This window comes from Prionailurus bengalensis, chromosome E4 (assembly GCF_016509475.1).
Source record: "Prionailurus bengalensis isolate Pbe53 chromosome E4, Fcat_Pben_1.1_paternal_pri, whole genome shotgun sequence".
In the NCBI taxonomy this organism is placed as follows: Eukaryota; Metazoa; Chordata; class Mammalia; order Carnivora; family Felidae; genus Prionailurus; species Prionailurus bengalensis.
In genome coordinates this window covers 7789921-7804094 of record NC_057360.1, presented here as the reverse complement: position 1 = coordinate 7804094, position 14174 = coordinate 7789921, and the positions used below count along the sequence as shown (strand labels likewise).

The 14174-nt window shown below is 39.0% G+C and overlaps 1 protein-coding gene across 1 annotated transcript in view; it reads left to right on the top strand.

The window, feature by feature from the left end:
• WDR64 (WD repeat domain 64) overlaps positions 1-14174 on the top strand; it is a 150295-nt gene that overhangs the window by 90041 nt on the left and 46080 nt on the right. The window contains exon 11 of the mRNA XM_043568636.1: positions 13612-13738. Within this exon, the coding sequence (XP_043424571.1) occupies positions 13612-13738 (127 nt within the window). The remainder of the gene's footprint in view (positions 1-13611; positions 13739-14174) is intronic.

Below are 14174 nucleotides of genomic sequence, written 5' to 3'. Positions count from 1 at the left end.
AACCCTGACAGATGCAGGAAGAAACAAAAAGTGGGAAACATGGTGGTCAGCTTTCTCAAGCACAGTCTAGATACCAAAGGTTATTTTTCTTTTTGCTATGAGGAGAGAAATATACATGCTTTGATGACTTCTAACTGATTGCAAATGGGTGTTTAACAGTTGCTTTTTTTCTTTTTTTTAATTTTCACTTTGGAAGTGATATGAAGGAACCTGAGAAAAGGCGCAGCTTGACTAGACTGGGAGTGTGCCTTAGAGCAAGAGTCAATGTCCTGAAGTCAGGTGCCAGGTGCATAATGTCAAAGCAAGCCAGAGGGGTTGCCTGCTTGGCCTGCAGTCTGGCTAGATGCCATCTTATTCCTGACCTTGTCTAAGATCCTGTCCTAAGTGACGAGGACACTACTGTCTTGCTCCCAGGCAGCATGGCTAAGAGAATGGCCTCCAAAACCTGGCAGACCTAAATTGAAGAGTGACTCTGACAGTTATAGGTGGTGTGACCTTGGATGAGTTATTTGAGATCGCTGAGGAGCGTAATAGAATACCTTCCTCATAGGGTTGATGTGAGGATGATGTAATGAGATAAGGTAAGGAGCACGCACACAGTGCCTGGTATGTAACCAGCACCCTCCCCCCCATTAACATCAGCAGTTATCAGAAAGACGGGTGCTCCCCACTCTCCATAGTGGGGACAGGACTTGTATTGATCTACCTGCTTTTGTCCTGAGCCTCCTCTGCGGCCACACAGGGGTAGATTGTGGGTGTGGTATGTGGCATGGAACAGGGTGAGGCTTTCCAAAAAGCCCATGCTTCTCATGCTACTCAGTCATTTATATTCATCTCATGCTGAACACCTGTCAAGTCTACATGAGGTTAAACAAAATCTACTCTCCTTGAGCCCCTGACGTGGCTCTCATGCTCCACAAGCTACCTCATCTTCTACTAAGCTGACAATGTCGAGTCGCTTCATTAACTTCCATCTTACCCACCTCAAAATATTTGTGTTTTTCTGTTTTTTTAGCTACTTTCTCTCTTTTCCTCCTGCCCAAGGCCAAAAATTTCTCTTCCTTCCTGAATCAAATCCCTACTCTCGTTCTCTTAGTCTAACCCTGCACCATCAAGACCCTTGTCGCATCAGTTCTCTTCTTACACTCAACGTCTCTATCTTCAAGGTTCCTTAAAGGACCGTTTGGTTCTTATTTATCCTTTCCAAAATTCCTGCTTATCTAAAACTGAATTAATTTCCCACGTCAAATCTCCTTTTCCTGACTTCTGGTCTTCTTCTAGCTGTTAATGATAGCATCTGTTCCCCACAGAACCATGACCAACTTCAAAGTCACTTTTAAACCTTCTGACTCTCTAACCCCTCACATTGGCCAGTCTCCAAGCCTCTGCAATGTTTTTCGTATCGGGTGCCTCATTCTTCTTCCCACAGATATGGCCTTCGTGCAGACCCACTGAGAGGCTCCCAGTTACGTAGTCACATGAGAAGGCACTTGTGGTCCTCCTACTTCAGTCCTTCCCATCTCCCCATCATCCGAATATTACATTGTCATGTTGATCATCCTCTTACCTACTTAACTTTCTTACACATCATCAAAGCCACCTCATGCTTTATAAATAAAGTTCAAATTCTCTTTTCTAGTTTTCTCTTCATGGTCTGGAACCAGATACCTTTTCTAGTTTTGTTGCTACTTACTTGTATTCAGATAGTCTAAACTTCACCCAGCCCTTCCCCAAAGTCTTTATGCTTTCCTGCCTGTGTCTGTAGATGCTTTCCTCCCATACTCAGCTGTTCTACTGAGCCTTTAGATGTCAGTGCAGTATCACATCCTCCATGAAGCTTTCACCAAGAGAAAGCTGGAGTTCATCTCTTTTTGGTGAATAAGAAATGTGGGTCCTTGAAACAGACCCAGGGATAGGAGGAAAAGCTGACCTTTAAAAATATGTTACCCTTAACTCATAAAAATCAGACCTCTTTTCTGGTTTTTACTCCTTATGCCTTTTTTCTTGTATGAGATTATTCTATATGATGTAAATTCCAGTTGGGTTTTTTCCCCCTACTTTTTGGATAACTGGAAGCATCCATGATTAAGAGCCAGATTTTACTACTCTCAGCATTTTGTCACCTTCTGTCCTTCCTTTGCTGCTTGGGACATTCCATTTTGGGTAAACTGTGATTTGCAACATCCTCAGGAGGAAGAGTTACTTGCCTCTAATCCGTCCTCAAAGCAGACTGTTGGAAATTTTTCTGGGGAAGATCAATATATGTTAGGAATCCTTAGCTAGTAAAACCTTAGTGACCAACTGTAAAGAAAAAATACAAACTAAGAGAAAGGGACACATGCTTTGGGATTCAGACTCAACTTGAAGAGTCTGAAGCAGTCTGAAGAGTCTGAAAGCTTTTTGCTTACGTACACATCTTGCCTTCCTTCTGTCTCTAATCCCAGAATAGTTCATCGAACATCTTCAAAAGACCCTGTTGATAGTTCTGACTGATGGGAGACAATGTGCCCCACAAAACAGTGGAGAACCAGCCCCTACATGAAACTTCCTTCCATTTGTGGCTGTCACTCTCTATTTGTATAACCTGGGACACTTTGTTGTCATTACACGTTTGCTTAAGATGGGCTATGAGCTTCTGAGTTTTGCCCTTTGGGACTATTCCCTCTTCACCCCACCCCCTTGCCCACCAGACCACTTGCACAAATACACACACACATTTGCATGTGCACACACACATATTCACTACAGTCTACCTAAGGTAGCTCTCTAGGTATACAGTTGCCATTAACTTTCATTCCTTAGTAAATGTAATTCTTGCAAAAGCCTGACATTGTTCTTTGGCTGGTAAACTGGATGTATCTCAAAGCTATCCTCCTGGAAATCTTGACTTCCTACTGTGTCTGTATGAATCAACCAATAATGTGCGATCCCCTGCTAAGTGTCTAATACTGTATCAGGCCCTGTGATTAAACATCTTTTGATATAACCTCTGCCCAAAGGGAGTTAAAAATCTAGTTGAGTAAATAAGGCAAAACTTCCAAAAATCTTTGATGGCAAAACCTAGGAATGACAAAAACATCAAGTTCAGTTCTCTTACAGAACTGGAGTAAATTATGAAAGCTGGTTTTGCAACTTGAAATCAGGAAGTCATCAAATTGTAATCTTCTCAAAAATTAAGGTTGACTTTGGCAATCTAACAAAACTTAAAACACTCATACCCTTTGACACAAAAATTCCATTTCTGGAATTTATCAAACAGGTATGTTTAGACTATTCTAAAAAATTACATGTGCAAGGAGGTTCACTGTCACTTTCCTAAATGAAAATAAAGGAAATAAGCATAATTCTATCATCTGGGAACTAATTAAAATAAATTATGGAGAATTCATACAACAGAATACTATACAGCCATTAAAAAGAATGAAGTACATTTCAGTAAATATGCCCTCATATTGATGTAAGTTCTTTCTATATATGACCTCATTTAACGTTTGTGACAACTCTGTGAGACAGGTTCTGATATAATCTCCCTTACAAATGTAAAATCTAAGGCTCAGAGATGTTAAGAGATTTGGCCAATGTCACACAGCTAGTAAATGATGAAAGAGGATTCCACTGAGTTTTCTGCCTTCAGAGGCGATATCTCCCAACAGTGATTAACCTAAGAAGTTGAACTGGAGATCCCAGAAGGAGTGGGTAGGTGGGAAAGGGTACTCTGGGTTTTGTACTGTTTGAAATTTTCTACCAGGCACATATAATAACGTGGTAATTAAAAAGTTAATTTTTAAAGGCATGCTGGGTGTCCTCATTTCATTTCCGTTTTGCCAGTTATCACACAGGAAAAATGTGAGAACAAGATCACAGAATCAACAGTTTTAGTTCCACGTAGGAATTTTTTTTTTCTTCTTGTTATTTGGAAGAGCTTAAAAAATACATTTTTGCATTGAATTGGCTACACAATCAACATTGAATGCTTACCATTTCTATTGCGCTCTTATACATACCTCTGCTTTCAAATATAGTATTTGTCTATAATACTGTGTTAGCCCTCAAGAGAGTCATAATATCAGAGATCTTTAGGCTCTTCCTATGTAAAATAATGTAACCCTAATTTGATTCATTTGGGGTCTAAAACCTAATTAACCTCTTGTAGACATTAGGTAAAATTAGGAAGGCTGGCAAAATCCCAGCTTCCCTTGACAAATCAAAAATGCTGAATTCCCCATGTCCCTCCCTCTATTAAATGACACTGCAATTCTAAAGACTTCTACTAATACAAGTGTTAGCATCCCACAATTGTTCAAACGTCTATTCAAATATAGCCCTTACAATGCATGATAATGTCATGTGTCATATCTACTCTCCTGCCTCGATGAGGGTCTGTCCAAGAACAGGAGGAATAGTGCTTCTACTGATCTTTTGTTTCTGGAGCAGCTAGCTCAGAGTTCCAGAGTTATTTGCTGTATAAGGAATCATGCATATCATGTTAGTTTTGCACCTTTTTACAATCCTTTTTCTGTGTGTCCAAAACCAATGTCTACACATCTGATATTCTGTTCTAGTCACTCTGTAATAAACACCCATCAAGAAAAAAAAAAAGAGCAGTTTATTAATGTGTTTGGATAATAGTGATTGGCATCGAGTTTGCAAGAAAAGACCGAAAACCTGGTTGAATCAAAACAATCCTCACTCCTGGCTCAGACACATGTAGAGTTTCCAAAAATTTTTACTTTATCATTATTTATTAATTTTCCTCACAAAGCTTCAGGGGAGGCCTTCCTATTATCCTTCTCTTTCATATTTGGGGATGAGTAACTTTATCCTCAAAGACTTGCAGCCTTGCAATTCAATTTTTCCTGGTGTTAAAAATAAATCCTGTCACTGAACCCCTGCATTCCCAATTTGTTTGAAAATCATTTTATTATTTTTTAAACTGTCTTTTTAAAAAAAAAAAGTTTATTTATTTTTAAGAGAGAGAGTGTGCGCAAGCATGGTTGGGGGAGGGACAGAGAGAGAGGGAGACAAAAAATCCAAAGCTGGTTTCATGCTGTCAGCATGGAGCCTGATGTGAGGCTTGAACTCATGAACATTGAGATCATGACCTGAGCTGAAACCAAGAATCAGACACTTAACCCACTGAGCCACCCAGGTGCCCCTGAAAATCATTATTTTTAGTGCTACCAGAAGGTGAATATTTTTTTGTAATCTCTGTGTTAGACAGATATGTAATGATACTTAATTTATAATTTATAAATACTGCATTCTGCATCCAAGGGCTTCTCTAGTGGAAGCCACCTATCCTCTCAGATTATTTTCTTTCTACAGCAGCTCAGTCTCTTTCTGAAATGCTGCCCTTCCTAACCCCCTTCAGGCCCAACCTGGCTCCACTTCTGTCTCTCAGGCTTTGAGGCACTAACACCGGCCACAGGAACACTGTCCACCCTGAGGGAAATGAATAGAGAAGAGAACTAGAATCGACAGATTCTAGAGCCTAATTGATAACACTACCCTCCTTTCCTCCAAAGTAGCTAATACATTAAGACCACCTAAAAACAGAGCCAATGAATTATGTTTTCTGACGTTACCCCGCTTATTAATTGATTTATCCGATTACAGCGTACTGACTGCCTACACAGTGATGCAACATTATAAATTCCTTCAAGGTCTGGACCAAGACAGAGAATAAGCAAGTGAGCAGACCAAAACCCAGCTAAGTAGCCAACCTAACTACAGAGAACACAGTAGACACTGAGAAAACAATCAAATAGCACATGGTTTCTCCCTTAAGCAAGTCACAGTTTAGTAGAGAAGGCAACTGAGTAAATCATCATATGACATATGACATCATATGACAATTTCTAATTGCTATTACTGTATACAGATATTATGGGCATCTAGAGATAAGAGGGTGACCAAAGAAGTTGACCTTTTGCTTTTTTGTTTTTGTTTTTTTTTTTTTCATTTTGAACAAGTGCTATGTTTTTATGCCAGTAGTACACATATAAGTGTCCCTAAACTGTAGATAGTTTTATTTTGCATGTTTCAATGTTCTTTATAAATATAGTGAATAAATCCTACAGAAATTTCCTTTTTTCCACTCACCACTATATGCTGAGATTTATCCGTGTTATAACATATGGCTTTAGTTCATTTATTTTAACAGCTATGCAGTATTCTATCGTATGTGTATCACATATTTATCCAACTTGACCAATGACCATTGGACTTGTTTCTACCCTCTGTGGCTTTGGGATTGTTGCCTTGGTTGAACAGAGATATTTTATTCTAATTCAGTTAAATGTATCAATCTTTTATGGCTCATGCTTTCTTTGCTTATTGAAGAAATATTTTTCAACTCTTAAGTGCATAAGGATATCCTCTTCTAAGTTTTTCTAAAAATTATAGTTCCTTTTACATATTTAGGGCTCTGTGTATGTGTGCACACACTGGCACGTGTGTCTGTATGCTCACTCCTCCGTATCTATAGCCTTTCCCCACCTGTCCCCTTGGGATCCAGTCTAGAAATAGGTCTAGTTCCTGAGCCAGAAGTAGTCTTGGTTTAGTTCCAGGTCAGAAATCAGTGTCCCCCTCTGTCCCCGGTCTCCCAGTTTTCTCAACACTATACCTCCAGATGAAAGCAGAGCACAAAAAAGAGGTTAGTGTGGAGGTTCCTCAAAAAATTAAAAATAGACCTACCCTATGACTCAGCAGTAGCACTGCTAGGGATTTACCCAAGGGATACAGGAGTACTGATGCATAGGGGCACTTGTACCCCAATGTTTATAGCAGCACTCTCAACAATAGCCAAATTATGGAAAGAGCCTAAATGTCCATCACCTGATGAATGGATAAAGAAATCGTAGTTTATATACACAGTGGAGTACTACGTGGCAATGAGAAAGAATGAAATATGGCCCTTTGTAGCAACGTGGATGGAACTGGAGAGTGTGATGCTAAGTGAAATAAGCCATACAGAGAAAGACAGATACCATATGTGTTCACTCTTATATGGATCCTGAGAAACTTAACAGGAACCCATGGGGAAGGGGAAGGAAAAAAAAAAAAAGGAGGTTAGAGTGGGAGAGAGCCAAAGCATAAGAGACTCTTAAAAAGTTAGAACAAACTGAGGGTTGATGGGGGGTGGGTGGGCAGGGAGGGTGGGTGATGGGTATTGAGGAGGGCACCTTTTGGGATGAGCACTGGGTGTTGTATGGAAACCAATTTGACAATAAACTTCATATATTGAAAAAAAAAGAAAGAAAGTAAAGCACAGCCTATTGCTTCTCAGTTTCACTGATATGTTCTGCCTTGGAGCACTGAGGTGCTTCTGGTCCTGCCCCCCTCTTGTTTGGATCCATAGTGATATGTCTCTTGCTTTGAAGCCTTGTTATTTCTTTTACTTTCCCTCTCTCTCTTCTTTAATATTTTTTCTACTATTTCTCTGTGTTTGGAGAAGAAATGGCTCATCAGGGCATAAACTTACTGAACTGTGACTCCTTAATTCTCTTTATGACAGATTTGAGGAAAGAGTAGCAGTTAACTACACAATAGAGGGTGTTGAAAGGAAATTGTAGATGATAAGAAAAGTATGTGGTGTGCAGAGACCAGAAAAAGAAGGAGGGTTTTGGAAATTGGGAGCAGTCTAGTGTGAGGGTAACAGAGGCAACATGAGGGAGTGGGCAGCAGAGAGCCCTGAGACTGCAGCATGATCAGCCAGCCCAGCAGTCACCACTTCCCTGAAACCACACAAAAAACCTGAAGAACAGAACACTAAAGAAGAGAGAAACACAAAAAAAGAAAACAGAATGAGTCTACAGAAAACATTACAGATTTGAAAGCATGTTCACATCAATCCAGTGAGGTGCAGAGTGCTATATGTTATATGTCTGTTGTAGAATCAAGAAAACAGAGGCCCAAGGGATTTAAGTGATGGGCTATAACTGAAACGCAGATCCTCTTTTGCCTCATTCCCTTGTTCTTTTTAGCAACCACAATGCAGAACAGATACACATATAGTAAAAAGCCTGCCTCCCAAGAATGCATCTTGGTGAAAGCAATACAATCAGAAACAACTTGAATAGAGATACATTTCTTTGGCACTCCTCAGTTTCACTTTTAGGTTTTTCTCCTACTTGTCTCTTATTCTGGGCTCTGAGCCTAAATTCATAAATAGTCCGTTATACTCATTTACCCTATGATACAAAAGACTGGTAAGGTTCAATGTTCTAGCTACCCTCTCCCAAATTTGTGTTTTTACTAGAACAAAGGAAGTAACTTCCAACTGTACAAATTCTGAGTAACACTGGCCTACAAAGGGTATGCATTTGAGGCAAAACTCCTTACCAGTGTTCCCTAAATCACATGACTTAGACAACTTTGTGCTCCTACATATAAGAATCAAATTGCCTTTGCAACAGTGAAGTTTTGAGCTCCTTTAACTCACTTACAAGTGTCTCAAATAAGAAGACAGTATATCCCTATTAACGAAACTACTTACTTTATAGGTAGTTCTTATAATAATTATTCATTTGCTCAACAAATATTCCAAATGATTAGGTTAATAGTAACTATTATAAAGTGAAAATGTTATTTAAGGATGCATGCTAGAAGATGTAACTTTGACCAAATCAAACTTATTTCTGAAATTCAATCACACTGTAACTTGCTTACAAAGACAGAATAATTAATAAGACTAAGACAGACCAGTTATCTCAAAAGACAAAGGGTAAACTTGACCTACTTTTGCTGAATTTGTACTTTATTGTCCTTTCTATTCTTTTATATCAATTCGAGCTCTGTTTGAGTAATTATGTAATTCTCTTTCCTTTCTCAAAGGAGAGCTTGAATAACCTATTCCCCACACTCCCACTATATCTATACCATCCCTAAACTGCTTTCTATAATACTTACATCCGTGGACAGCAGGAGGGGGATGTTCTTAGAGACCTCATTTAGTAAGATGGTTTATCTTCTTTTGTTTTAATTTTTTTTAATGTTTATTTATTTTTGAGACAGAGAGAGACAGAGCATGAACGGGGGAGGGCCAGAGAGAGAGGGAGACACAGAAGCTGAAGCAGGCTCCAGGCTCTGAGCTGTCAGCACAGAGCCCGACGTGGGGCTCGAACCCATGGACCATGAGAGCATGACCTGAGCTGAAGTCGGACACTTAACCGACCGAGCCACCCAGGTGGCCCAAGATGGTTTATCTTCTTAAGTCATGAAAGAGCAATGTGAAACCCTTCATCTAAAATATAAGTCTTTGACAGGGTATCAGAATGGATAAAAAAAACAAGACCCATCTATTTGCTGTCTACATGAGACTCATTTTAGACCTGAGGACACCTTCAGATTGAAAGTGAGGGGATGGAGAACTATTTATCATGCTACTGCAAGTCAAAAGAAAGCTGGAGTAGCCATACTTATATCATACAAACCAGACTTTAAATTAAAGGCTGTAACAAGAGATGAAGAAGGACATTATATAATAATTACGGGGTTTACCCATCAGGAAGAGCTAACAATATAAATGTCTATGCGCCAAATACGGGAGCCCCCAAATATATAAAACAATTACTCACAAACATAAGCAACCTTATTGATAAGAATGTGGTAATTGCAGGGGACTTTAATACCCCACTTACAACAATGGATAGATCATCTAGACACAGGATCAATAAAAAAACAAGGGCCCTGAATGATACATTGGATCAGATGGACTTCACAGATATATTTAGAATTATGCATCCCAAAGCAACAGAATATACTTTCTTCTCGAGTGCACATGGAACATTCTCCAAGATAGATCACACACTGGGTCACAAAACAGTCCTTCATAAGTATACAAGAATTGAGATCATACCATGCATACTTTCGGACCACAATGCTATGAAGCTTGAAATCAACCACAGGAAAAAGCCTGGAAAACCTCCAAAAGCATGGAGGTTAAAGAACACCCTACTAAAGAATGAATGGGTCAACCAGGCATTTAGAGAAGAAATTTAAAAATATATGGAAACAAATGATAATGAAAATACAACAACCCAAACGCTTTGGGATGCAGCAAAGGCAGTCCCGAGAGGAAAATACATTGCAATCCAGGCCTATCTCAAGAAAAAAGAAAAATCCCAAATACAAAATCTAACAGCACACCTAAAGGAAATAGAAGCAGAACAGCAAAGACACCCCAAACCCAGCAGAAGAAGATAAATAATAAATATCAGAGCAGAAATAAACAATATAGAATCTAAAAAAAACTGTACAGCAGATGAATGAAACCAAGGGTTGGTTTTTTGAAAAAATAAACAAAATTGATAAGCCTTTTGAGAAGCCAGGCTTCTCAAAAAGAATAGTGAGAGGACCCAAATAGATAAAATCATGAATGAAAATGGAATTATTACAACTAATCCCTCAGGAATACAAGCAATTATCAGGGAATACTATGAAAAATTATATGCCAACAAACTGGACAACCTGGAAGAAATGGACAAATTCCTAAGCACCCACACACTTCCAAATGTCAAACAGGAAGAAATAGAAAACTTGAACAGACCCAAAAACAGCAAAGAAATTGAATCAGTTATCAAAAATCTCCCAACAAATAAGAGTCCAGGACCAGATGGCTTCCCTAGGGAATTCTACCAGACATTTAAAGCAGAGATAATACCTATCCTTCTCAAGCTATTCCAAAAAATAGAAAGGGAAGGAAAACTTCCAGACTCATTCTATGAAGCCAGCATTACTTTGATTCCTAAACCAGACAGAGACCCAGCAAAAAAAGAGAACTACAGGCCAATATCCCTAATGAATATGGATGCAAAAATTCTCAATAAGATACTAGCAAATTGAATTCAACAGCACATAAAAAGAATCATTCACCATGATCAAGTGGGATTCATTCCTGGGATGCAGGGCTGGTTCAACATTTGAAAATCAATCAACGTGATACATCACATTAATAAAAGAAAAGAAAAAAACATTTGACAAAATTCATCATTCTTTCTTAATAAAAACCCCCAAGAAAGTCGGGATAGAAGGAACATAGTTAAACATCATAAAAGTCACTTACGAAAAGCCCACAGCTAATATCATCCTCAATGGAAAAACTGAGAGCTTTCCCACTGAGATCAGGGATGTCCACCTTTACCGCTGTTGTTTAACATAGTGTTGGAAGTGCTAGCATCAGCAATCAGACAACAAAGGAAATCAAAGCCATCAAAATTGGCAAAGATGAAGTCAAGCTTTCACTTTTTGCAGATGACATGATATTATACATGGAAAACCTGATAGACTCCACCAAAAGTCTGCTAGAACTGATACATGAATTCAGCAAACTTGCAGGATACAAAATCAATGTACAGAAATCAGTTGCATTCTTATAAACCAATAATGAAGCAACAGAAGACAAATAAAGAAACTGATCCCATTCACAATTGCACCAAGAAGCATAAAATACCTAGGAATAAACCTAAGCAAAGATGTACAAGATCTGTATGCTGAAAACTATAGAAAGCTTAGGAAGGAAATTGAAGAAGATATAAAGAAATGGAAAAACATCCCATGCTCATGGGCTGGAAGAATAAATATTGTCAAAATGTCAATACTACCCAAAGCTATCTACACATTCAATGCAATCCTAATCAAAATTGCACTAGCATTCTTCTCAAAGCTAGAAGAAGCAATCCTAAAATTTGTATGGAACCACAAAAGACCCTGAATAGCCAAAGTAATATTGAAGGAGAAGACCAAAGGAGGAGGCATCACAATCCCAGACTTTAGCCCCTAGGAGAAAGCTGTAATCATCAAGACAGCATGGTATTGGCACAAAAACAGACACATAGACCAATGGAATAGAATAGAAACCCCAGAACTAGACCCACAAACGTATGGCCAACTCATCTTTGACAAAGCAGGAAAGAACATCCAATGGAAAAAAGACAGTCTCTTTAACAAATGGTGCTGGGAGAACTGGACAGCAACATGCAGAAGAATGAACCTGGACCACTTTCTTACACCACCCACAAAAATAAACTCAAAATGGATAAAGGACCTGAAGGTGAGACAGGAAACCATCAAAACCCTAGAGGAGAAGTCGGGAAAAAACCTCTCTGACCTCAGCTGCAGCAACTTCTTACTTGACACATCTCCAAAGGCAAGAGAATTAAAAGCAAAAATGAACAATTGGGACCTCATCAAGATGAAAGGCTTCTGCACAGCAAAGGAAACAACCAACAAAACTAAAAGGCAACCAACAGAATGGGAAAAGATATTTGCAAATGACATATCGTACAAAGGGCTAGTATCCAAAATCTATAAAGAACTCACCAAACTCCACACCTGAAAAACAAATAATCCAGTGAAGAAATAGGCAGAAAACATGAATAGACACTTCTCCAAAGAAGACATCCATATGGCCAAAAGGCACATGAAAGGATGCTCAACATCACTCCTCATCAGGGAAATACAAGTCAAAGCCACACTGAGATACCACCTCACGCTGGTCAGAGTGGCTAAAATGACAAATCGGGAGCCTATAGATGTTTGAGAGGATGTGGAGAAATGGAAACCCTCTTGCACTGTTGGTGGGAATGCAAACTGGTACAGCCACTCTGGAAAACAGTCGGAAGTTCCTCAAAAAATTAAAAATAGTTCTACCCTATGACCCAGCAATAGCACTGCTAGGAATTTACCCAAGGGATACAGGAGTGCTGATGCATAGGGGCACTTTTACCCCAATGTTTATGGCAGCACTCTCAACAATAGCCAAATTATGGAAAGTGCCTAAATGTCCATCAACTGATGAATGGATAAAGAAATTGTGGTTTATATACACAATGGAATACTACTTGGCAATGAGAAAGAATGAAATATGACTTTTGGTAGCAACATGGATGCAACTGGAGAGTGTTATGCTAAGTGAAATAAGTCATACAGAGAAAGACAGATACCATATGTTTTCACTCTTATGTGGATCCTGAGAAACTTAACCGAAGACCATGGGGGAGGGGAAGGATAAAAAAAAGTTAGAGAGGGAGGGAGTCAAAGCATAAGAGACTCAAAAACTGAGAATAAACTGAGGGAGAGTGGGAGGGAGGGGAGAGTGGGTGATGGGCATTGAGGAGGATACCTGTTGGGAGGAGCACTGGGTGTTGTATGGAAACCAATTTGACAATAAATTTCATATTATAAATAAATAAATAAATAAATACATACATACATACATACATACAAATCCCATTGTGAAAAAAATAAAATAAAATACAAATCTTCTATTTATTCTCCAATCCATAATGTAGAGAGATGGCTTCATTTGAACTGTAAGTCATGATCAGCCCTCCAGATTCTTAAAGAAGAATACTGTTTCTCTGTAATGATAGAAAAATCTAGTTCTTCTAGTCAAATTTTTAATCGCTGCTGCTATTTACTTGATATTAATCGACAATAATTGAACCAAGAACCAAATTGGAGTTTAGCAAATGTGTGCTCATCACATAAATCATACTTGCTGCAAGATTTTAAGAGCATACAGCAGGCTTTGAAAATGCTTCACCTAAATAACTTTGAGTGGGGAACATAGGGTGTAAAAGTGGTGAACTGTGCTCTTTCTTTCCCCAGGTTTTCAGGGTGTGGGATATACAGACTCTTTCACTGTTACAAATCTTCCATGACAGCCAGGGAGGACCAGGAGATATGCAGATTTATTCTATGGTATATGACTCCAATAATGGCATGCTTATTACAGGTAAGTGTACCCAATTAATGGCAGACAAAACTCTTATCTTGACTTTTTTTTTTTTTATTTTTTATTTTTATAAAATTTTTTTTTTTCAACGTTTATTTATTTTTGGGACAGAGAGAGGCAGAGCATGAACGGGGGAGGGGCAGAGAGAGAGGGAGACACAGAATCGGAAACTGGCTCCAGGCTCTGAGCCATCAGCCCAGAGCCCGACGCGGGGCTCGAACTCCCGGACCGCGAGATCGTGACCTGGCTGAAGTCGGACGCTTAACCGACTGCGCCACCCAGGCGCCCCTCTTATCTTGACTTTTAACCTTTTTTAACTATCACTTGAAGAAAACGAACCAGAAGAAAAGCAAAAGTAGAAGGGGAATATGTAAACTGATTCATCACAGTAGATTTTTTTTTTTTTTTTAGCAAGAGAGAGAGAGTGTGAGTGGGA